Here is a 23,516-nt window from a genome sequence, read left to right on the forward strand (position 1 = left end):
CACACCAGTGACTCGGCAGGTCAGGACGAGGGGGCTCCCCACGCTGGCATCCAGCGTCTCCTGGTGCGGGTCCTGGTTCCCCGGGGGCCCTGGGGAGGAGGAGCAGGGATGGGACGTGTGAGCAGGAACCCAGAGACTGGTGTTTGCCATCGGCTCCTTGGCGGGCAGAGCTCCTGGCCCAACCCTCGCCACTCACCGTGAACAGTGAGAATGAAGCGCTTCTCGTCCCGGCCGGCCTCGTTCAGCGCCACACACGTGTACGTGCCCGAGCTGGAAAGCTGCAGGCGAGGGAGCTGCAGCACCCGCGAGTCTGGAAGAAGCAGAGAGCAAGGAGTCAGGGCAGGCTGGAGCAGGACCAGGTCTGGGCCACCTCATTGGCAAGCTGACCCATCCCCCAGCAGCCGGTCAAGCTCTGTGCAAGAGGTTTGGCCATCCAGCTCTCTTCTTGAGGTCTGAGGCCTCGCTGTGCCCAGCAGAAACGGGTGCTGAGCTCCTGGGGAGCGGCAGCACAGAGTTTGCAGGATGCAACCCTTGGTGCTCTCCAGGATGGATCGCTCGGCAGTGAGTTGTTAGCTCGTGGTTACGGCTTAAAGTCTGAGCTTGTGCCGCACACGGCATCCGGGTGGGTTAGGGGAGTTAGAGCCCAACACCAAAAGCCAGCGGCTGTGGCCCATCCCAGGGGACAGGCTGTCATCCTTGCTCCTCCTGACCTACCTGGGGTCACGGTCACCTCCTCACCAAGCTGCAGGACGTGGCCATCCTTGTACCAGGTGATCTCCACGGCGAAGCGGGATTGCACGTCACACACCAGCGAGACGCTACCGTTCACGACGCCATCGACCCTTTCGGAGTTTGTGCCCGCAATCCAGGGAGCTTCTGCTCCAGCACGCACCAAAACACAGCAGCAAAAGGGGAACCGTCACTGCCGAGGCCGAGCTCTCGCACCGAGCACCTCGCCTGCTTGGAGCGTGCCGGCACCTCGACCCCCTCGCACGGGGCGAGCATGACAGCCATGAAGAGACAGAGGCTGCCATGTGGTTCAGGAGCCTTCCTCCAGCTAGCAGAGGAAGAGGAGGGAGGTAAACTGGTGACCTGGGGAGGGGTTGCCTTACCCTGCACAGTGAGGGCGAAGTGTTTCTCGGCTGAGCCGGCCGGGTTTTCGGCCACACACGTGTAGCTGCCGGTGTCACCCTCCTCCACCTCGGCCACCTGCAAAGGGGGAGCAGAGCCCTGCTGAGGTGGGGGGGGCTCCCATGGGGACCTCGATGCTTGGCAGGACCAGGGCAGCCTCCTCCTTGGGGAGAGCAGAGCTCCCCACCCCCTCTGCCCACTCTTCTCCTGCGTACCCCCTCGGCACAGCCACCTAGCACAGGGGGACACTGACCTGCAGGATGGTGCCGCCCTCCAGGAGCTGGTGCCGCGGACCAGCCACAACTGGGACGCCGTTCCAGAGCCAGGACACCGCGGGCATCGGGTGCCCGGTGGCTTCGCACTTGAGGCGGACGGTGCCATTGACGGTGGCTGTCACCTCCTCGGCCAGGTCTTCCATGCCACCACGGATGGCTGGGGTGGCTGGAAGTAGGTGGTTACAGGGCTGCCAGGTGCCTCCAGCGCCGTCCACCCCGTGCCCCAGCCCCGTACTCACTCAGCACCTCCAGCTCGTAGTGCAGGCGGTCCCGTCCCGCCGCGTTGGCCGCCTCGCAGGTGTACCTGCCTGCGTCCTCCTCCCGCACTGCTGGCAGCTGCAGCACGCGTCCCCCTGCGGCACAGAGCAGGGCTGGGGCAGGGAACGGCTCCGAGGGGCATTAGAGGGTCCCCTCCAACCTCCCTGTGCCTGGATCCCCATGCAGCCCATGTCTCGTGAGTGCTGCATATGCTAGCAGGAACCAGGGGACAGAATCCAGCCCCCCCGTGCTATGGATGCTCTCAACCTGCAGAGCTGCTGCGGAAAACCCCCCCAAACCCCACACCGAGGGTCCGTGTCCATTACCTAGCAGCACCAGAACCCTTGGGCTGGGGGAGAGGGGCTCCCCATCCTTGTACCAGGTGAGCTGGGGGGGTGGGATGGCATTGGTGTCGCAGTACAGCGCTGTGGGCTGGTCAAGGAGAGCCTGCCGGTGCTCCGTCACCTCCCCGTCCTGGTCTTCCTCCTGGTAGAAGATCTCCAGGGTTTCGCTGGGGCTCGTCTGCTGCTGGAAGAGGGGTGGCACTGTGGGGACAGGCTGTGGTCAGCTGTGGGGAACGGGGAATTGCAGCCCCAGGTGCAACCAGAGCATCTGCCCAGGCCTGGCTGGAGCCAAGAAAATTCTCCCACAAGAGACCCCACCAAGGATGACTCCTCCTGCTGAGACACCCACTCCTCCAGGTACTGGCTGGCCGCCTAGGGCTCACCTTGAATGTGCACAATGAAGTCCCTGTCATCTTCACCCACGGCATTGGTGGCCACGCAGGTGTAGTGCCCCGAATCCAAGACACCAGCTGGTTTGATCTGAAGGACCTGTCCCTCACTGAGGATCTGGAGGTGGCCGGCGCTTTCCAGGAGCTGCACAGGGACCCCAGCCCCAAGGCAGGGAAGAAACAGAAGGACAGGAGGAGGATTGCATGGCCAGGAGTGGGATGGAGCCCAGTCAGCCGTGTGAAGGGTATCTTCCCCCTCCATCCACCTGGAAGGGTCCCCAAAACCAGCAGCTCCTCCCTGGTTGCAGTTGGGACCTCACCTGCTTGTCCTTGTACCACTGGATGGTCGGCTCAGGCACGGCCCACGTCTCGCACTCCAGCATCACCGTACTGTTGACCCTGGCTCTCACCTCTTTCTTGGCAAACTCCCCTGAAGGGTCATCTCTGGCAATCCCAGGAGGAACTGGTGGGGAAAGACGACACAGCTGGGGTGAGAGAAGAGCCCCCAGTGCCCTTGCTCTGCCCTAATCAGTGACAGGCAGCACCCTCAGGGTCCTGCTGATGGACCCCCTCTGCCCGCCCAGGGGCAGAGCAGCTTTTTGGGGCCACGTGCTGGTTATGTGTAAGAGTTGCAGCTCCCCAGGGTGAAGGTACGGGAAGGGAAGGAAAGGGCACCGGCCCAGTTACAGCAACGGGGGTCACTGCAGGAATTAGGAAGAACACAAGGAGTTCCCGCACCCAGAACCTTCACAGCGTAGTTCCTCACAGCCTCCCCATCTTTGCTGGCCACGATGCAGCTGTATGTGCCCGCATCCTCTTCCTGAGCGTTCAGGATCTGCAGCCCGTGGCCACCTGGGCAGAGGGGGTCTCTTGAGAAGGTCACCACTCGCAGCCATGGCTCTCTACCCCCATGCAGCACAAGAAGACATCTCAAGGGACCTGCTGATGGCCTGCAGGCCTGACTTGAGAGGGTCTAGTGCTCTTCCAGAGCCCAGTTTCCAGGCTCGTAAAACAGTGGTGTCTCACTGGTGCTGCTGAGGAGGCTTTAGCTGTTATCAGGCGACACAGCACATGGAAGAGCAGCATGAACCTGATGGCCTGAGCCCCTTGGGTCCTGCAGGATGATGACTTCTCACCATCCCACTGCCCCGAACCACAATCAGACCCAGGAAAGGCCCCGCTCCCCCAGCCATGCAGCAAGGGACCACCAGCACCATGCAGAGCCAGTGGGCGCCAGCCCAGTACCGGGGAGCAGGTGGACATTTCTAGACGCTTTGAGAGGAACCTCGTCCTTGAGCCAAGTGATGTTGGCGGATGGGTACGCCAGAGCCTCGCAGACCAGGGAGATGGGGTCGTTGATTATCACTGTGACTTCTGCGGCAGCATCGTGGGCATCTCCAGCAAACGTGGGACTGGCTGCAGAGATGCATGCATGGCAGATCGGCGTTAGCACCCCCTTGGGCTTCCTGATACTTCATCCCCCCGCCGAAGAGCATGATCCAAGTTCATGGATTTGGACTCAACTGCAGCATGTAAAATGCACAGCATGGACAGCACAAGCCCAGCCTCAGGCTCTGCCTTGTCTTGCTGCCCTCCAAAAGCACAAGGGACACAGAAGACACGCTCCCCTCTTCCCACCAGCCACCACCAGAGATGGATCCTGCGCTAGATGGGCCCTTTATGTTCCTCCAAGAGTTCTCATGAGCACTTTCTGGCAGGCCCAGGACATCACACCATGCTGCTGGCTGGGTTAAGAGATCTCCACCACCTACTTGGGGCAGGCAATTAAAAAGCCCTCTAAGTCCTTGTTCCCTGCTTACACCTGAGGGTCTACCTCCATCCAAAGGCACTTCGTACCCAAAACATCCAGCAGATAGTGCTTGGTTTGACTCCCCATAGAGCTGGAGGCCACGCAGGAGTAGCGGCCAGCGTCAGACAGGGAGGCTTGGGGGACATGGAGCACGGAGCCATCAGGGGAGACGGAGAAGGTGCCTCCACTGGGCAGAGGATGGCCGTCTTTCAGCCAGGTGATCTTGGGCTGGGGGTTGCCTGTGTGGGGTGGAAAGCAGGTTTTGGCCTTCATGCAAAGACTTTCCATGAGTGCGCACAGCCTGACCGGGGTCACCGCGCCAGAGCTTTTCTGGGAAGTGGGGACATCAGCCCAAATAAAAATTTATCATGATCTGGATCAGGTTTTTTTAGAGGCTGCTGGATGAGCCAGCAAGAAGAAAGAACACTGTCCTGAGTAGGAGGTGATGAATTGTTCCCTTCACTAAAGGGGAAACCAGATTAGAGGAATTTTAGCTCCATTTGGGAAAGTTTGGGGCTTACGTCGTGGAATAAGCTCCCTGCGTGGGCGCCCCCTCCCCAGGCTTCCTGGACAGCACAACTGCAAAGCTAGGAATTAGCCCAATAAACCCCTTCAGCCGATTTCAACTATTTTTTTTGTGTCATCGACTGGAACCATCCGTTCGCTCTGCGCCCCAAAAGCTTACGCAAGTTGGCTGTCCTCAAGCCCCATGTCCCAGCTGCTCACGCCACCTCCGCTCCCCACGTGATGCTCACCCGCGGCCAGGCAGGACCAGGTGACAGGGTGGCCCTCGGGCACTTGGATGGTCTCCTCTTCATCCATGTTCTCGATGTGGGGTGGAACTAGGAACACAAGCCACGGGGGACCCTCAGCAGCTGGCCAGCTTCTCCGAGCCTCTGAGCTCCCACGCTAAGGCACAAAGGACTCCGGCCCTGCAGCTCCCACCATGCCCAGTCTTAACTCATGACTGTCCCTGCAAGGCTGATGCTCTGAAATCCCACCAGAAATGCTGCAGCAGACAGAGGACCCCTCCTTACCGAGGATGTCCACGTGGAAATGCCTCCTGGCCTCCCCAGCTGCGTTGCTGGCCAGGCAGGAATAGTGGCCGCCATCCCGGGCTCGCGCATGGGTGAGCCTCAGCAGCCAGCCCCCTGGAAGCGCGGAGCAGAGAGGTCTCAGGACCCTGACCCAGGCACCAGCCCACGCAGCAGTGCTCCTGAGGGGCTGGAGCTCCACTGGGTTTAAACCCATCAGCTTTGGGGCAAAACGTGTTCCCAAAGCGCTCTTCCCTCACGGCATCCGTGCCTCGTCCCTGACCTGAGAGCACACGTGCATGCTCGCTGGGGGTGACAGGAGAGCCCTCCCAAAACCATGTGACCGTGGGTAGGGGAACACCGGTGGCCTCACAGGTCAGCGTCAGGGATCCATGCAGAGAGACGTTGACATTGGTTGTCGATTCAGACCCTGGAATGAACTCAGGAGGAACTAGGGAGACAGAAAAGGGTGGAATCCATTTGCAAAGCAGCCAAGAGAGCAAAGGAGCAAGGAAAACTGAGTAAACCCAGCTTGGAGTATTCTCCTTATGACCCAAGGCCTTCTAACATGCTGGGTTGTCCAAGATCTACTCCCTGTCAGGTTGCTCTCTGTGCTTATGCTGCATCAAATGCGCAGTGGGACATCACCGCCCCCCTGAGCCTGCCTGCATCCATAGCCCCCACCCACCAGCCCCGTCCCACACCCTTACCGTGCACCGCAACATCAAATTCCCTCTGCTCCTGCCCTGCCGCGTTGGCCACCAGGCAAGTATAGCGTCCTGCGTGGGCCACCTCCGCCTTGGGGATGCGCAGCCGCCTCCCTCGCTCTGTCAGCAGGAGCCCATCCCCACCAGCCACAGGCTGCCCGTCCTTCATCCACGTCACCGTGAGCGGCGGCGTCCCCACGGCCTCACACTCCAAAACCGTCTCGCCAGCCTTGATAACAGAAACCTTCCTCGGGGTTTTGCTGCTGCCCTGGATCCTCGGCAGCGCTGCGGGCAGAGGGACACAGGGCGGAGATGATGCTGTGGCAACTCCCTCGGCCGTATGCGATGGGATGTGTTCTATATACAAACTCCGTCAGTCTGGACTGCGAAGCAAATGCGAAGCAGGTGCAACTAGAGCGACTGGGCTGCTGGAGCGAAACCCTCCAGGAACCAGCTTGGAGCCAAGAGGAAAGCTGAAGGGGCAAAGCTAACCTAGCATGCTTTCCAAAATGCCCATGCTAGCAGGCAATGGCTGCGAGCTTCTGGGTCCAGCTGGACCTTGCACCAAGAGATATCACGGCACCTTCAGCCACCCCTGCAGGTCCTCTGTGCCCCCTCCCCGCTCACCGTGCACCTCCAGGCGATGCTCCTTGCTGCTGCTGCCAGCAGCGTTCCTGCACTCGCAGGTGTACGTCCCTTGGTCCACCAGCCGTACCTTCTCGATGTACAGCGTGCTGCCTCCCACGGACTCCAGCTTCGGGCTCCCAGGCTGCCCAGAGAGTGGCTGGCCTGCCGGGGAAGGGGACAGCAGCCTCCTCTCAGGTTCCCAGCAGGACCAGCTCCCACCAGAAGCTCAAGTACGAAAGCGCTCCTTGCTTCAAGGAGACCAACATGGGTCTGGTGGGTCAGCATGCATAGGGAGGGATGAGGCTGAGGAGCAGGTCCCTACCGTCTTTCCGCCAGCTCAGGGTGGGGAAGGGGACCCCGCGGCACTTGCAGGCCAGCCTGACGGGCTGCCCCTCCAGCACGGACACGGCAGCGGGCTCTGCCGAGGGGAAGGACGGGGGCACTGCGGGGAACGAGAGGAGAGGAGCAGCTCGCTGATGGCACTGGATGAGAAGACAGGGGCAGCGCCCCACCAGACCCCTATCCCTCTGGCTACGCTCCACCCGCAGCTCCGCTGGGCTCCACACAAGGAACCAGCGAACCTCCCCTGCACCAGCTCCATATGGAAATAATAATCCTGACTCTCTATCTCTTAGGCCAGCGATGCTTTTAATTGCACATGGCCTGCAGCAGAGGATGACCCAGCATCCCGCGCCAGCCACGCAGGCAGGCCAAGCCCAGGTTGGCCAGACGCAGCCTTATTAGGTAGCACTGCGCACTGGGAAGGTTACCTAACTCTTTCCATTATCGGATGCTGTTCTCAGTTGCTCCTAAATACAGCTGGATGGAAAAATGGTAACTCCTTCCCATGAGGGATATCAGTTTGTAGAATAAAAACCCCAACACCCAGAAACCCCTGAAAAACAAAAACAGCAGAACCCAAACAATCCACCCGAGCCAGGACGCCAGACATGCAAACGTTTCCCTGGGAAGGGAGCGCAGGAACAAGCCTGGATCAGGAGAACTGGATTTTCTCCACTCCCTGGCCACCTGCCTGCAGGACTTCCACCAGCTGGCCTAGAGCTTCGCTGAGAAAAGCCAGGCCCTGGCTCAGCCCCCAGCGCTGCGAACGTGCTGGGAGGCTGCAGGGATGCTCGAATCGAGCGAGCGAGAGCAGCCGGTGCCTGTCCTGGCAGCAGCCCGGGAACCACCGCTGGCATCCTCCCGACTGGGGCAGAGCTGGGGGGATGATACCGGCAGCGGTCGCCGCGTTGACTGAGTGTGGAGAAAAGGACAGAGAAGCCCCGGCAATGGCAAAGAAATCCCTTCACTCTCCTGCCCGTATTTTGGAAAGTCACTTCTGCATTGTCGCTGAAATCCCCCTGAAGCCGGACTCATGAAAACCTGCCTAAACTAGGACAACTGGACTTTTTCCCCTCCGACACCCATTCCAGTGGGAATTCCCTACCACCTCCAGCTGCATCGCTTTGTAGAGCTTTAATATTTTGGGCATCGTGTTTTCCAAGCCAGACAACTACCCTAGGTACACATTATATACGTGTTATGTATATAGACACACACACACACAGACTCCGTATTTGCCCCTGAGGGGCTGTCCCGGCCGCAGCGGCGCTCACCCCACACGTCGAGGTTGTAGTGTTTCTCGGGGCGGCCGGGCACCCGACACGTGTACCTGCCCGCATCCTGCACGGCGGCTCGCCCGATCTGCCGGAGCAAGCGGAGGCACTAAGATGCTCTGTGGCAGAGCTGGGCACACGCAGCCCCCTTCACGGGGGTATTTCGTGCTGCCAGAAGCCACCGGGACAGGGTCAAGATGAGAGATGGGTATGGACACCCCTTCCCTCCGCAGCCACTCCCTCCCAAGGGTGGGCAGGGGGAGACAGGGGTCTTCATCACCCTGTTTCCCCTCCCATCCTCTGCAATACTCCGAAATGTCACCTGGAGCACGGTGCCCTCCACAGACAGCTCCATGCCCAGCTTTGGTGTGAGCAAGTTCCCATCCTTCAGCCAGTGGGAAACCCCAGGGGGGACCCCAGGGGCTGGGCACTCCAGGGTCACCGTCTGGTTGACGATGACAGAGACGTTCTCCTCCTCACCCAGGGTGGTGAGTGGCACTGGAAAGGAGATCAACAGGGCAACACCTGCCTCAAACCACCAGCTTTGGCACCCCTTCCCAGGGCTGGTCCCCCACAGCCCCCAGTGCTTGCGAGGGGACAGTGGAGATGATCTGTAGTCCTGAGCATCCCCTCCAACCCCGCAGCCACGCTGGTGGGAAGGGGCTGGGAGGGCATGAGAGTACTTACGCCGCACCTCGAGGGTGGCCTCGCGTCTGTCCTCCCCCACAGCGCTGCTGGCCACGCACGTGTACGTCCCCGAGTCCTGGAGGCGAGCGGCGGGCAGGGACAGCACGCGCCCATCCGAGAGGATCTGTGCCCCCCCAAGAAGCAGAAAGAGCCCAGATGAGCACAAAACCAGAGAAACCCGCAGGCAGCCAGCAAGCCAGCGTGCAGGAACAGGGATAGGTGGACATAAGCCTGCCTTGAGCCAACCCTCGTCACATCCCAGGGACCCTCTGCCCACCTATGTCCCTCGTGGCAGGAAAGCCCAGCACAGGGCTGAGCAGGTCTGTGCTCAGGTGGACCAAACATGGGGCAGATCTGGGCAACATTGCACCTTCTCAGCCCCAGCAATTGTTTTTGTAAAAGCCAGAACAAGGAAAAGGAGCATTTTCCTGGAGGGAAGTCACCGGTGAGCCCTCCCTGCATCAGGAGCTGTCTCACCTGCGGGCCACCCGCTGCCACGCTGGCCACCGGATTGCCGTCCTTCAGCCACAGCAGCGCTGGAGCTGGGGTCCCCGTGGCATCGCACTCCAGTGTCACCGGCTCGTTCACCACTGCCGTGACAGGGCTGGGACCAGCTGTGATCCGTGGGGGCACTGGTGGGGGGGGCAGAGGAATGTCATCAGGAGCAGCAGGGCGTAAAAGGGACGGGGTGGGTAGGAGACACCACGGCATGGACCAGGCAGTACCCATCCATGGGGCCATGGCTTCCTGTTTGCGATGGAAGCAGGCGATGGCACGACTGGAGCGGCAAACGGGGCAGGGAACAGGGACTCTGCTAAGCCATCTTCCAGGGATGGGCCCCAAGGGCTGGGACGGCCCCACACAAGCACGAGAGGTCCTGGGGGAGCACCCAGCTCTCCCACCGCCGCAGTCCTTCCCCCGCTCACCGTGGACTCACCAGTCACTTGCAGGCTGTACCAGAGCTCGGTGACACCGGCCGCGTTGGAGGCCACACAGCGGTAGCTGCCGGCATCGGAGAGCCGGGCACGCTGGATCTGCAGGAGCTTCCCGTCCCTGGACAGGGTCCAGCCCAGCCCGGTCGAAAGCTTCTCACGCCCCTTGTACCAGGCGATGTCTGGAGGGAAGTAGAGAGCAGAGCTGTAAGGAGCAATGCTGCCGCACCTCTCGCCAAGGGAACCCAGGGAAAGCCCGAGGGATGCGTGAGCAAGAGCAGAGGGAGAGGACTGACGCACCGGGAGCGGGCAGCCCCGAGGCCAGGCACTCCAGGGACACGGTGCTGTTCTCCAGGACGGCCAGGTCCACCGCGCTGGGTTCGATGTTCGGAGGCACTGCAAGCCAGCACGCACAGTCATCAGCTCCGCGCAGCCCGAGGTGGCTGCGGCCACGCAGCGTAGTGCTGAAGGGCACGGCGGGGACACCAGGGGCTCGTGGCATGCACCGGGTCCCCGGAGAGCAGCAGCCAGGGCTCCCTGCTCTGGGAGGGCCCGCATCACCTCACGGTGCCTCTGCTGCTCCCCAAGCCAGCTAGCGGATTTGTTGTCCCCGGGATGAGAAATTCATCCTTCCCAGGGCAGGAGTCTGCGCTCCCTACCTGGTTTCGTACCCGGCCCCTTCAGCATCCCGTCCTGCAATGCTGACCGAGGGGCGGAGGGGCTAGTGGTAGACCCTCCACCAGGAAGCACCCACCAAGGATGGGTGTGATGGTTTACCACCGTGCTGTGGCCGTCAGCTCTCAGCCTCAGGTGGAGGCTGGCAAAGGGCAAGATCTCAACGGATCAAGATAGCAACCCTACACCTCCCAAAAAGCAAGGCCAAAAAGGCCTGCTCCTCGGGCTAGCTGCATCCTCCCCGACACGTGGGATGGATAGCATCTCGCCCCAGGTGCTGCACTCACCTTGCACTGAAACCCGCACCTCTGCCTGGGCCACCCCTGCCTGGCTGCTGCCCTGGCAGACGTAGAGCCCTTCGTGGCCGAGCCCCACGCGAGCGATCAGCAGAGTCCCACTGTCCTCGGACACCACTGCACTGTCCTGCTCACCCAGAGGGTGCCCGTCCTTCAGCCACCTGCGAGGAGGAGGCAGGCGGGGTGTCCTTGGTCCGTCCCACCACCACCCAGCCCCCATTTCTGCCCACTGAAGGAGCCAACAGCGGGGTGCTGGCAGCGAGGAAAGGGGCTGGAAAGGTGCCGGCACTGTCCAGATTGCCAGGAAGAACAGGATCCCAGGGGCAAGGAGCAGGACTGATGCCTCCCATCTTAAGAGACACCCCAACCTGGGCTCCCCATCACCCATCCCGAACCCCCATCCCGTTCCCTGCCGCAGCTTTGCACGCTAGGCTGCAGAGCACCCTCGAAGAGTTACGCAGCCCCTCAGGGAGCTTGGGGGGACGTGGGTAGGATCCCCCCACCCTGCTCAGCGGTACCCACTGGATCTGGGGCGCAGGGATGCCTGTGGCATGGCAGCGGATCCTCAGGGAGTCGTTGGCGATGGCTGTCAGGTGGCTTTCCCCATCACCGATGAGCAGCTGGGGAGGAGCTGGGGGGAAAGAGGACCTTAGGATGGGACCACTCCCAAACCCCGGCACAGGGACATGGGAACAGCCAGGGGTTTGGAGAGTGCAGGACCCCAGTGGTACGTTAAGACCCACAGCCCACGGGAAGAGCATTTTAACCAGTGGACGTGAACCTTGCACTTGCAGGCTGTAGCTGAGCGAGGCGTTCCCCGCGGCATTTGTGGCCGCGCAGGTGTAGAGGCCGGTGTCCGTCACCTGGGGCTCGGCCAGCCGGAGGGACCCCGAAGGGAGCATGCGGTACCTTGGGGCAGAGGGAACAGAAAAGCTGGGTGGGAGGAACTGCCATGGCCTCCATCACCCACCGCTGGGCAGGAGCTGTGGGCCAAGAGCTCACAATCGCCTTGAGACAGCCAAGAGAAGGTCCTGAGGGCCACCTCCTGCGCAGGGAGGATGGCAGAGCTGTCCTTGGGGGCAGATCCCCTCTGCTCAGCTCCTGCATGAGCTCAGCGTGAGGCTGCGGCGCGAGCTGCTCGCCCAGGGGGACGAAGGGGGACGGGGCTCCCCGCGGAGTGCAGCCCCTGCAGCTGGAGCTGGCCCTGCTCTCGCTCCCAGCGCTGTCTGTGCTCCACAGACATCACATCATCCCAGCCCACGGCCGCAGATTCCTCCCTGTGTGCTCCCATCAATCACCCGGGCACAGCAGAGCAAGGCAGCTGGGACGTGAAAAGCAGCACAGGTCAACCAGGAGCAGCCGCGGGAAACCAAACAAGAACGAGAAAGCAATGCGGTCCCTCAGGAAGAGCAAAACCAAGATGCCTTCCTGCTTCCCCAAGCTGCAGCAATCCTCAGGTGCAGAGAAAAAAGGGATTAACCCTGAGGTTGAGGCCCATGATTTTAGGGAACCCCTTCCAGCACAGCGCTGACACACAGAGAAAGCAGCTCCTGCTTCCAAGGGGGAAGACCAAGGCACTTGATAAATGGGTATCCAACCACTCTCCAGGTTAACTTCTCATCAAATGCTGTTAAATGACTGTCCTATCGCTGCCGTCATCCTCAATGCCATCAACAAGTGAATTTGTCCCTCCAGAAATCACCCGCTGGAACAGAACTGGCCTTTAAACCCGCATCCCAGCACAAAGCCACTGCTGGGCTCCCAACTGCCTTTCTGCCAGACCTTGGCCCACGAGCATTTGAGTGCCTGAAGTCCGTGAAGTCACCCCAACGCATGGGCTGAGAGGGGCAGCGGAGGCTACAGCATCCCCAGCCTCCCCGTGCTCCTCTCCACACCTTTCTCCTCCTCCAGATCCCAAAACTTCTCCACCTCCTTGGTGCCCTGCAGCCACCTGGATGCAGAGCAGCACCAAGCCCTGGTCCAACTCCTCCTGCAGGGATCCGCCATCCCCAGGCGCGTCCTTGGCCTTGCCGCCTCCGGCGCCGTGACGGCACGAGGCAGGAATGTTCACGAAGGCGGGTGGGTGAGCGGGGCCGGGGAGCCGCACCAGGGCCACCTTCCCTCCCCATTCCCAGCCCCAGCCCCGTGTCCAGGGCAGGCACGCAAGAAGTCAGGAGCAGCTGCTCCATCCCAGCAGATGTTTGTATGATGGGAAAAAAAAAACCCTGGCAGCCCCCGCTCTGCTCTTGCAAAGCAGCATTAACGCCGTACCACTTGGCTGCTGCCAGCGCATCGAGTGTCGGTCGCTCGGCACCAGGGATGCCCCTTGCTTCTGCCCACCACGTATGGAGCAGCTGCTGCCCTTCACGGACCAAACATCCCTCCGGGGAGGCACGCGACACCAAGACAGCACAACTCCAGCGCCCACAGCCCTCCTTACCTCGCGGTGGCAAGAGGCAGCGGCCAGGACTCCTTGGTCCACACCACCAAGGGAGGGGGATAGCCTTGAACTTCACAGGGCAGGGTGGTCTCCTGCCCAAGCACCGCCAGGACGGTTACGGGGCCCGACGCCTGCGATCCGTTCACGCTGATCCTGGGCTTCGCTGGGTGGAGAGGGAGCGTGGCTGGCGCAAGAACGCTTCAGGTGCCCAACAGCCCTCATTGCTACTGTTCCCATCCCACAAACCCATCTGGGCACCTGCTAGGTGGCCCAAGGAAGCTGAGAGTCACCAGGTCATGGTGCCCCAGACAGTCACCCTCTGGAGCTGGTACTGGGCCAGTCCCAGGCACTCACTGCTGACGGAGAGCTGTGTCTCCCGGCTGGAGAAGCCTGCCACGTTGGTAGCCGTGCAGAAGTAGGTCCCGGCATCCTCAAGAGAGGGCGAAGGGATCAGGAGAGTCCCGTCAGGGTCAAGGTGGTAGCGTGGGCTTGGCAAGATTGTCCCTCCGTCCTGCAGAGGAAAGGGAAAGGAGGAAGGATGACAGCAGAGACTCTTCCACGAGCTGAGCATCACAAGGACAAGAGGAGGGCTCTAGACCCACCAAAGCAAGCTGCCTCCTGGTCCTGGCTTCCCAGGACACTTGGTGCCACCTGCCCAGGCCACCACAGCCATGCTGGTGAGCTACATCTCCTCCGAACCTGTTACCCCACACCCGAGGGTGACCCACAGCTGGGCTAGCAGCGCGACAGCAGCCTGCCTGTCCCCGTCACCTACCTTTGTCCAGGTGACAGTAGGGAAGGGCACACCAGTGGCATTGCACTGCAGGGTGACAGCCACTCCCTCAGTGGTGGTGACAAGTACAGGGCCAAGCTCAATGCTGGGAGGAACTGGGAAGGAAGAGAAGCCCTCAGCCTGCATGACCAGGGCCACATCCACCAAAGAGAGCGCGGTGCTGTGCAGCTGAAGGAGTGCAGAGGACACTGGTCCCCATCCATAGCACAGCGGGGATGCCCAGCACCCTGCCACTCACCATGGATGACCAGGGACACGTCCTGGCTGTGGGAGCCAAGGGCGTTGGTCACCTCACAGGTGTACCGCCCTGCATCCCCCTGCGATGCCTGGTCCACGCGCAGGCTCCCGTCAGCCTGGACAGAATAGCGGCTGCTTGGGGCTACCTGGGCACGGGCAGAGAGAGAGACAGACGGGGAGTCAAACATCCCGACTTCACTGTATCTTCAGGGCATGTCCAGAAACCAGCCCTTGAGCAGCAGAAGCATCCTGATGCAGCAATGAACCCACGTAACCCTCCCAACCCAAATTCTCCTGTGGCATCTTCCACCAGCAGCTTTGGCCCTAGGACGTTTGGGCACCCGACCTGCAGCAAAGCCCCTGTCGCAGGGCCACACTCACGGCTGCCCACCCACCCACCCACCCACCCACCCGCCACCCCAGCGGGCACGGAAGCCTCACCGGCTGCCTGTCCTTCAGCCAGCGGCGGGCTGGGAACGGCCTCCCAGCCAGGATCACGCAGGGCAGCGACACAGGCTGGCCTGGGAGCGCACGCACCACCGGGGATGCAAGAGCTATTTCTGGGGCTGCTCGAGAGAGGGGAAAGGGAAAACAATATTAGTTAGAGAGAAATTGGCCAGGAACGCTCAGGACAACAGGTCTGGATCTCCTTTCCTCCAAGGTCCAGACCTTGACTTGGCAAAAGCCAGCTCCAACATTCAGCTCCCCCAGGAGTTTAGGGGTATTTGTCCATAGTTTGGGTCAGTGCATTAACCAAAAGAGGCGGAAGGGCGTTATCTGAACCCCGCGCTGGTGAAGGGGTTGCTGAGCATTCACCGCAGCCGGTTGGGAGCAGACGCGGCTGCATGGCTCCGCTGCTCGCTCGCTGCGCCCAGGATCGATACACCAACAAAAGCATGGAAAAGCAAACCCTGTCCGGTGACCGTGAGCTTGACTTCCGCCTGGATTTTCCCAAACTCGTTCTGGGCTTCGCAGACGTAGATGGCTTGGTCATCCAGCGAGGCGCCTGGAGGATGGGGAGGGGAGAAGCCTGAGCCTGGCAGGGCTGGAGAGACCCGGGATGGGGTGACACCACCCTCCCCTGCCCCACCACCGCCTCTGAGTGCGGTGTCAGAGGCTGTTACAGCACAGCTAGGCTTGCACGAGTAAAAAGTGCAAATAAACCCACTATTTAGTGCTTTACTGCTGGGCACAGGGGCCAATCCCGCTGCTGGGGCACCAGCCTGCAGCAGGCGGGTGGAGAGCACACGAGGGTGACGCCGTGTAAGCACACACGCGGGCGGGACGCCCACACACGGTCACGGCCACACCGACACGCTCAGCTCTCTTACTGTGGATGAGGAGCTCGGCGGCCTCCAGCTGGCCGGAAACACCACGCATCCCATGCCAGCCGGTCACAGGCTTCCCGTCCCGCCGGGACCAGGCGACCCGCGGCGGGGGAGAGCCCTCGACGCGGCACAGCAGGCTCACGCTGTCCCCAACCTCGACCGTCACGTCCCCCAGGGGCTCGGAAAAGTGAGGGGCAGCTGGAGGAGAGAGCGGCGGAGAAGGGGCTCGGGCAGATCTGACACCCCGGCTTCCCCGTAGCAGGCTCCCGGAGAAGGAGCCTTGGGAAGCAGAAACGGAAGGTGAACCGGGAGGGAGAGCGGTGGAGAGGGGCTCGAGCATTCGGTAGGACCCAAAAGGAGAGGCAGAGACTTACACCCCACGTCCAGCTCGGTCCCGTCGGAGGCGACGCCAGCCTCACCGAGAGCCCGGCAGACGTACCGCCCCGCGTCCTCCTCCCGCACCGCCTGCAGCCGCAGGACGGCACGCTGGGTGCCGGGCGGGAACGATGCCACCGCCTGCTCGCCTGCCCCAAGACCCCCAATGTCAGCACCCCAAGTGCCTCCGGGGGTCCCTCTCGCCGTCAGTCCAGGGGACCCTGGGTGTGATGTGGAGGGGACCCCCAGTGCACGGAGGGGTTTGCCCCCCAGGTCTGTCCCAGCCTCACCTTTGTACCATGTGATGTGGGGCGAGGGCACCCCCGAAACCCAGCACTCCAGGGTCACGTCTTCTCCCACCAGCGCCTTCAGGCTGGGCGTCACCGCCAGGATGGCGGGCGGCTCTGCATCACAGGGAGAGAGATGACTTCGGTGACTCCCTGCAGCACCAGAGACCCTGAGGGGACCCCCCTGGAGCCCTGGGAGCTGCCCCCCAACACCCTCTGTCACAGACAGCCCCATCCCACAGCTCACATGCTGCAAGGTCACAGCCAGCACCCAGGGACAGCAAGGAGGGATAATAAATCGAGTAATAAATAATAATTAAAAAATAAAACAAATAAATAATAAATGAGCGAGTACCAGTGAACTCCAGGGTGACGGTTTGCTCGTCCCAGCCCAGCGCGCTGCCGGCGTGGCAGCTGTAATTCCCTGCGTCCTCCGGGACAGCAGCCCTGATGTGCAGGGTGCCCCGAGCATCCGTGAAAACCCTGCGGCAAACAGAGGGAGAAACAAGTCCCGTGAAAACAGAGCAGATGAAAAACGTCTTGAAATACGTGAGCATGGTTAAAGCCACCCCGCACACGTGGCGAGTGCCGGGCATTTGGCAGAGGTGGGTCAGCGCTTAAAGCCGTCTCCACCAGCGGCTGCACGGAAGGACGTTGCTTTGAACTTAGGGAAAAGTACTGAGAATCGAGGTTTTTTTCAGTTAAAAAGTAAAAAAAACCTTCCTCAAAGTCCACTGCGGCACTCACAGCCTGACACGGGCAGGGAGGTGGAAGCCAAAAAGCAGAAGAAACCAAGGGGAAGCACAAGGAGTGTTCTGAGACCTGAGCACGCAAAGCACCTTGAGCTCCCCTCGGTGGGGACGGGGACCTGCATAGAGCAGGATGGCTCAGAAATAAATCTATGAAATCAAGGCTAGCAGCATGCCAACCGTCTCAGGCGCACAGGCTGGGGATGTTGTGATGCTTGCCTCTCTCCAGAGCTATGGGCAACCCCAAACCCCTCTCCCTCAGCCTACACGTCACTGCAAGGAGAGCGCCGTCCCCAGCAGGACAGGGAGGATGGAGGTACCCAGGCCACCGCGGTCACCTCACCTCTCGTCCTGCTCCAGTGCCCAGCCCCAGCGCTTCCAGGCGGTGCGGGGCTGGGGGTGGCCCCCGGCCGTGCAATTCAGCCGCAGCTCCTGGCCCCTGCTGAAGCGCTGGGGGCTGGCGTCCACCCTCACCCACGGTGCCTCTGCACGGGGTTGGAGAAGGGCTCAGCCCCCCGGTGATGTCCATCACCGTCCTTCACACAGGGCAAGGCATCACCCAGGCCGGGGTCCCGCGCGGGGCAGAGCCTACCCTGGACGAAGAGCCAGAGAGCGGCGGCGGCAGTGCCGTGGGCGCTGCGGGCCACGCACTCGTACAGACCCGCGTCCCCCGGCTGCACACGGCTGATCTCCAGCGAGCGGTTCTGCAGCAGCCTGGTCCGGCCATCGCTGGGCTGCGCCGCCTTCCCATCCCAGCTCCACGTCAGGTTGTAGGGCACGTCGCTCCGAACCGGGCAGGACATGACCACGTCTTGGCCCGGTGAAGCCGTGATGTTGGCTGGGGCTGTGAGACGTGGTGGTGGCTCTGCAAGACGGCACGCCGGGGTGAAATGAGCCTATGCGCACCCACAAACCCAGAGGCTCATGGGCACCGAGGCTTGGCACAAGCGGTCCCCACCTGAGACGGAGACGTAGGCGCGAGCCCGCGTCACCCCGACCTTGCTCGTGGCTGTGCAGTCATAAAACCCTTCGTCACTTTCGGACGCTGCAGGGATCAACCAGCTGATGTTTCCTGAGGCCCTACAAGATGGGAGAGACAAAGGGGTCATTCCCCCCCTGGGGCTGCCATGCCACCACCCTGCTCCAAGTCCCTGGGACTTTTTTCCGTTGGAGTCATGCAAATGGCTGCATCCCCACCCCCTGCGTACACATCCCTTGGGATTTTCCTCTGCTGCCTTCAGATCAACAACTCAGGGGGCTGCTGCTGTTCACACGAGTCCATCGTGGAGCCCACTGAGCCAAACCAGGCGTTCACCTGAAGAGCTGCTCTTCCCCGAGCTTCTTTCTACCACGGCTGAGCTGCAGGCGGAAAGGGATCTCACTCCCTGCGGAGCAGGAGATCAGCTGTGGCTCACGGCTGTAAGCCTGGATCCGGCTGGAGATGTTCACTTTGGGGAGACCTGGAAGGAGTTGGGGACATGCACACGAATAACACTCCTTGGGAGCCCACCAAGAGCTGCACTGGGAAGCAGGATAAAAAAAAAAAAAACCCAAGCAGAAACCAAAGCAGAGGCGATGCTGGGGCCTCTGGTCCCTCCTCAGCATCCTTGGGGAGCACGGGGACCACTCACCAGGGACCACGCTGGTGTAGGTGACTCCGGAGAGGCGGTGCAGGAGGTGGCCCTGGGAGTCTTTGCCCTTCACCTTCAGCAGAAAGTCGCCGGGGGGGACGCGGAGCGGCGAGCCCACCCAGAGCTGCCCCGAGGAGGAGTTGGAGAGGGACCGCACGGGCAGGGAGAGGAGAGCGTGGCCGGAGGTGTTGAAGAGCTCGATCTCCTGCAAGTGCCCAGGTGGCTTCAGACCAGTGCAGTTCACCACCACGGAGATGGGCAGACCTGGAGAGAGGGAACGGAAAAAACAACCCAGCCGTGTTCCTGGCTGCAGGAAGCCCAGACTCAGTGTCCACATCCCTGGGCAGCACCGGCCTCACCCTGCACCGGCCGCTCGCCGAGCTGGCTGGCATCAAATTCCGGCTCAGTGGAGAAGCTGGCTTGAAAATTAATCTTGCTGATGCCTGTGATCCTCAGCGAGTGGCGGCCACTGCTCTGGGTCTGGAAGTGAAGCAAGAGGCACGTGCCGAGGGCAGGGGAAGGGAGAGGCGATGGGGAAGGGAGGAGGCAGCAGCTGGCCCTTTCCAGCCTGCTCACACGTCCTCTGCCTGGCTGGACGCGGATTTCGGACAGCCCATGCCTGGCAAAGCCTGGCTGGCTGAATATCCGTCAGGGGGTGGGTAAGGGACACGGGGTTTGCCACCATCCTACCGTGACCGACCACGTCCCTGGCTCATGGGGCTCCACAGCCACCACCATGGCCGAGTTGGGGATGCTGAGCAGTTCCTTCAGACCTTGGCCTTTTCCAAGGACCTTTCCTGCAACAGCAAGTGAACCTCTGGGATGGGCGACTCAGATCCATCCCCCAGTCCTGGCAGCCAGCTAGGAGCCCCCTCCTCAGGTCCAGCCGCGGAGCAAAGCCCATCACACAGCTCCCACAGCCGGGACAGCAGAGAAAACGCTCCTAAAGCCAAGCCAGCCTGGGAGGGGAGCAGAGCAGATGCCTTTGGTGCTGAACAAGGGCTTTGCAGCTCGTTGCTTTTTTCTTTAAGTTTTCAAGGAAAGGTTTAGCGATCTCCATGCCTGCAGCCTCCCATTTGTCCCAACACGAGGGCTCTCTGGGAGGCAAAGCATCACCCCCTGCCTGTTCCCCTCCCTGGGCTCCTACCTGCCGGATCCCGGACCTCGATCCGCGGGGCAGGGCCGCTCAGGGAGATGGTGACCTCCTTCAGGCTGGGGTCGAAGGGGACGGGCCACGTGTGTTCCCCGCCGTCCTCGTGGTCCGTGGACAGTAGGTGGACTTTGGAGGCCTGGATGGCTTCTTCCACCCACTTCAGCACCTGGGGGAGCAGTAGCCCAGATAACCCCTCGCCATCAGGCACGGTCATTTCGGGAGCAGGACTGTATCACATCGGGTCAAAATCCTGGGCACGGCCGCAAAGCAGTGCCCGAGCAAGAGACCAACCCCAGCCAGGTCTGGTGGGTGCCAGCATGAGGGCGGTGTGGGGATGGGTGGGCTGGAGCTGAGCCCCCCTTGCTACGAGCAGGTGCAAAAGGAATTGAGTAATTTGGTGTAATTATTATTGCTAAGCAGCTTCTGCTTCCGAGCAGGTTGCAGCAGGCACGTTATCACCCCCTAGCTCGCTCGCAGGAATAGAAACCATTAGAACACACAACTGCCGGAGGGTGGGCAGGGGCTGTTCCTGGGAGTCTGCTGGGAGATGCTGCCCAGTCATCAGCAGAACAGCACTTCAGTCTTCAGGTCTCTGAGGTTTCACGCTGGTCAAGAGCTTCAAGGCCAGGAACAGGCAGAGGGGCTGCCCTCCCTGCGGCCAGGCCACCCGCCTGATTCCTGGGATGCTGAGAGCAACAGGAGCCCCCCAGCTTCAGCCTCAGCTCCTGGCAGGCATCTCCCAGGAAAATATAGGATGAGCCGAGCTGGGCTGGAGCACACGTGGCTCAGTCACCCCGTCCCTGCTCCCACAGGTTTCTGCGCTCACCTCTGTCACCTGCTGCTTGTCCAGGTGGAAGATCTGCCCGGAGCTGGTGGCCGCGATGCGCTCGTAGACGCGGTACCCGGGGTGGCTCCTGTCCCCGCAGTCCCCCGTCAGCACGAACACCACCTGCCGCGGCAACGCTCCCCGTAGCATCCTGGTCCATCCATCCCAGGGAGGGGCCACAGCCAGCATCCTCCAGCCCCCAGTACATCAAGCCAGCCCAGGGGATGCAAAATTCACCCCACAAATGCACAACGTCGGGAGGTTCATTGCTGCGGCTCATTGCCGGGAGCCACGGCAGCACCCACCCAAGCCGGCTGCGGCAGGAGGCCGGTGGGCAGCGTCGCTCACCTGGATCTGCTTGCGCTGCAGCAGCCGCAGCAGCTCCTCCTGCCGCTCGTAGTCCTTGGCCCGCGCGTCCGAGAAGACGTAGACGAAGGAGCCGGGGTGCGAGACCTCCACGGCCAGCCGGATGGCTCCCACGCTCATCTCCGGGCAGTCCCCTCCGCCCTGCGGCACACAGCGAGGGATGCGGCACCGGCACCCAGCGCCCAGCCCTTCCGTGCTGGGGTCCCGGCGGGATCCCACCCAGTGTCTGCTCACGGGGAGGAATTGCACCGGGTTCCTGGAGCTCGTCCCTGTCTCACCGCTAACGATGATTAGACCACCCGTGTGGGGATCCAGACTCACAGAAGCTGCTGGCTTCCCACAAACGACCCCATTCGTGCCCACCCCAGCCCATCACCCCCCAGCAGAACCAGCCACCCTGGGCAGGTCACCATGAGGACCAGCTCCTGCTTCCATGGGGCTTTGCACCCCAAAGGGCCGTGAAACAATTTGCAGCCGCAGCTTTACATCTCGCGCCAAAACACAGCTGCATCCGAAGGGAAACACCGCGGGGATTCAACAATGTGCGGGAGGCAGGGCAGGAATGGATAAAGCGTGATTAAACTCCCAGAGCGAGTTTCAGCTGGCAGAATGCAGCTGAAGTTGTTTAAAAATTAAAAAAAAAAAAAAAATAGACAAAAAAAACCCCACCACACTGAAGAAATTTTCGAACAGCACTTCTCTAAGAAGAGATTTTTGGTTCTATGGGGAGTTTGTGCAGTCTCCTGAGGAAAGCATTCCCACTTTGGGACAAGAACTGGGAGTTAAGCGGCTTCTGAATGCTGGGGCATGGCGCCAGCATTACCCACCCTCTCTGCTCCCATCCCAGTGTGTTCAGCCCCCAGCAAGCCCAGCTTGGCCCCAAACCCCTGCCACGCTCCTGGCTGGGAGCAGGGATTGCTCCCGGACCCAGCACCATGCAGGAATGCAGGGCCCAGCACCAAGCCAGCCGTGAAGCAGCACCGCGGGGCTGAGGACACCTTACCTGGACGTGGAGCTCTCGCAGGCGCTGCTGGAAGAGCCGGGGGTCCGCAGTGAGGGTGGCGGGTCCCACCTCTGCAAGCACACCGGCACCCCGCCTCAGGCTCCCCACCGCCAGCACCAGCATCCTCCAGTGCCCGAGCGCCCGCCCCAGCTCAAACACCCTTACGGGACCCGTGGGATTCGGGGTTGAGCATACACCCTGCCTTGGCACCAAGCAGGAGAGGGGGATTTGGGCAGATCAACGCCGTGCCCAGCAGCACCGCCTGTCCCTTTTCTGCTGGGGGAGGCTCCCAGCACAGCGATGCCAAAACCCATTTATTGCCTCTGCCTCCTTCCCGGTCCGGTTCCAGCAATTTTTATTCAAACTCAGTGTTTCTGCTGAAAACAAAGCCTCCATCTCACTCTCCTTACCGGGGGTCGGGGCTCTTTTGGAGAGCAGCTGCTCTTTATGGGTGTGCACAAAAATCCCAAGGCAAAGACTGGGTTAGAAAGAAACGTTTCTGGTATCGCAGTAAATTACCAAAACCTCTCAGCAAGTGGTGCTTTTATTGAGGTGACCTGAAAGCAAGCCGTGGGCTTGAACAAAACTGCTCCCCCCACGATAAGACTGGGGAGATTGGGCCAGGCTAGGAGTACAAGAGCCACATGCAAGCGGGTTCTGGCATCACTGGGATGAATTCGGGGAGAAATGGCTTTCCCTGTGCCCGTGGGGTGGCTTGGGGACCGGAGCCCCTGCTCAGCACCACGCCCTGGAGCTGGCTTATCCTGCGCTGGCATCCACATTGTCACCGCATTAAAAAGATGGACAAGGGACAGGGCAGGCTCTTGGGAAAAGGACGCTTTAGCCCCAAACTCATCCAGAAGTGCAGCCCGGCTCCCCGCAGCCCCATCCCCTGATGGGACACGTCCCCTCACCCTGCCCCAGCCCTACCTGGGTCGTGGAAGGGGACCAGGGCATAGTTGCTGATGGGTTTTGTGCTCCTGCTGAGCGTCCGCTCCAGGATGCGCGAGGCTCCATCCATCACCTGCACCAGGTCGTCGTACATGGAGCCGGTGACATCGAAGACGAAGGCCAGGGTGGTCCCCCCCGTGTTGTGGGGGGGCTCGGCAAGACCGGGGGCCAGCAGCAGCCAGAGACCCACAAACACCCCTCTGTGGGGTGGCATCGCAGGGGAGACCTTCGGGTGCCAGGGATGCCTTCTGTCCTTGCCCCACTCCTTCCCCCAGCCCCCCTGGTCACCGTCCCCACACCGGGGGGGACGCACGCGTGGCGGGGTCAGAGCTGGGACCCCGGTGGGGGGACGCCCAGCCGCCCGCAGCTGCGGACCTGCTCCTCCAGCGTTCAGCTTCTGGGAGGGATGGAAAACAGGACTTTTGGAGCCAGCAGCACTGCGGGGAGGTGGGTGGGAGCGGGAGGAAGCCGGGATGGGGAAGAGGGATTGTCAGAAACACTGCCCAGGCCCCCCCTCCCATGCTCTGACACCCCCCACCCCCCCCCCTCCAGCTCAGAGAGCCCCCTGCTCTGCCGGGGGAGGGAGCCAGGGTTTA

The 23,516-nt window shown here is 61.6% G+C and overlaps 1 protein-coding gene across 1 annotated transcript in view; it reads right to left on the minus strand.

Annotated features, from left to right (window-relative positions):
- The window catches only part of HMCN2 (hemicentin 2), a 35,496-nt gene extending 12,246 nt beyond the window's left edge, over nt 1–23,250 (minus strand). The window contains exons 1-46 of the mRNA XM_086763996.1: nt 22,900–23,250; nt 21,970–22,040; nt 20,949–21,107; nt 20,601–20,723; nt 19,769–19,940; nt 19,312–19,418; nt 18,981–19,101; nt 18,622–18,885; nt 18,306–18,450; nt 17,949–18,070; nt 17,583–17,855; nt 17,334–17,475; nt 16,597–16,724; nt 16,245–16,358; nt 15,954–16,103; nt 15,583–15,777; nt 15,162–15,257; nt 14,693–14,817; nt 14,253–14,397; nt 13,997–14,109; nt 13,576–13,732; nt 13,222–13,384; nt 11,563–11,690; nt 11,304–11,412; nt 10,773–10,942; nt 10,111–10,206; nt 9,816–9,992; nt 9,356–9,510; nt 8,879–9,002; nt 8,514–8,689; nt 8,192–8,279; nt 6,898–7,017; nt 6,576–6,737; nt 5,952–6,233; nt 5,525–5,692; nt 5,245–5,358; nt 4,963–5,049; nt 4,255–4,446; nt 3,643–3,813; nt 3,136–3,249; nt 2,718–2,860; nt 2,392–2,542; nt 1,991–2,209; nt 1,646–1,759; nt 1,385–1,572; nt 1,113–1,209 (exon numbers count right to left, since the gene is read on the minus strand). Coding sequence (XP_086620122.1) covers nt 1,113–1,209; nt 1,385–1,572; nt 1,646–1,759; nt 1,991–2,209; nt 2,392–2,542; nt 2,718–2,860; nt 3,136–3,249; nt 3,643–3,813; nt 4,255–4,446; nt 4,963–5,049; nt 5,245–5,358; nt 5,525–5,692; nt 5,952–6,233; nt 6,576–6,737; nt 6,898–7,017; nt 8,192–8,279; nt 8,514–8,689; nt 8,879–9,002; nt 9,356–9,510; nt 9,816–9,992; nt 10,111–10,206; nt 10,773–10,942; nt 11,304–11,412; nt 11,563–11,690; nt 13,222–13,384; nt 13,576–13,732; nt 13,997–14,109; nt 14,253–14,397; nt 14,693–14,817; nt 15,162–15,257; nt 15,583–15,777; nt 15,954–16,103; nt 16,245–16,358; nt 16,597–16,724; nt 17,334–17,475; nt 17,583–17,855; nt 17,949–18,070; nt 18,306–18,450; nt 18,622–18,885; nt 18,981–19,101; nt 19,312–19,418; nt 19,769–19,940; nt 20,601–20,723; nt 20,949–21,107; nt 21,970–22,040; nt 22,900–23,134 — 6,865 coding nt within the window. The 5' untranslated portion in view covers nt 23,135–23,250. The remainder of the gene's footprint in view (nt 1–1,112; nt 1,210–1,384; nt 1,573–1,645; nt 1,760–1,990; nt 2,210–2,391; nt 2,543–2,717; nt 2,861–3,135; nt 3,250–3,642; nt 3,814–4,254; nt 4,447–4,962; nt 5,050–5,244; nt 5,359–5,524; nt 5,693–5,951; nt 6,234–6,575; nt 6,738–6,897; nt 7,018–8,191; nt 8,280–8,513; nt 8,690–8,878; nt 9,003–9,355; nt 9,511–9,815; nt 9,993–10,110; nt 10,207–10,772; nt 10,943–11,303; nt 11,413–11,562; nt 11,691–13,221; nt 13,385–13,575; nt 13,733–13,996; nt 14,110–14,252; nt 14,398–14,692; nt 14,818–15,161; nt 15,258–15,582; nt 15,778–15,953; nt 16,104–16,244; nt 16,359–16,596; nt 16,725–17,333; nt 17,476–17,582; nt 17,856–17,948; nt 18,071–18,305; nt 18,451–18,621; nt 18,886–18,980; nt 19,102–19,311; nt 19,419–19,768; nt 19,941–20,600; nt 20,724–20,948; nt 21,108–21,969; nt 22,041–22,899) is intronic.
- Between the last annotated feature and the right edge of the window lie 266 nt (nt 23,251–23,516).

The sequence above is a fragment of the Chlamydotis macqueenii genome, chromosome 20, assembly GCF_036417535.1.
Source record: "Chlamydotis macqueenii isolate bChlMac1 chromosome 20, bChlMac1.mat, whole genome shotgun sequence".
NCBI classification, from domain to species: domain Eukaryota; kingdom Metazoa; phylum Chordata; class Aves; order Otidiformes; family Otididae; genus Chlamydotis; species Chlamydotis macqueenii.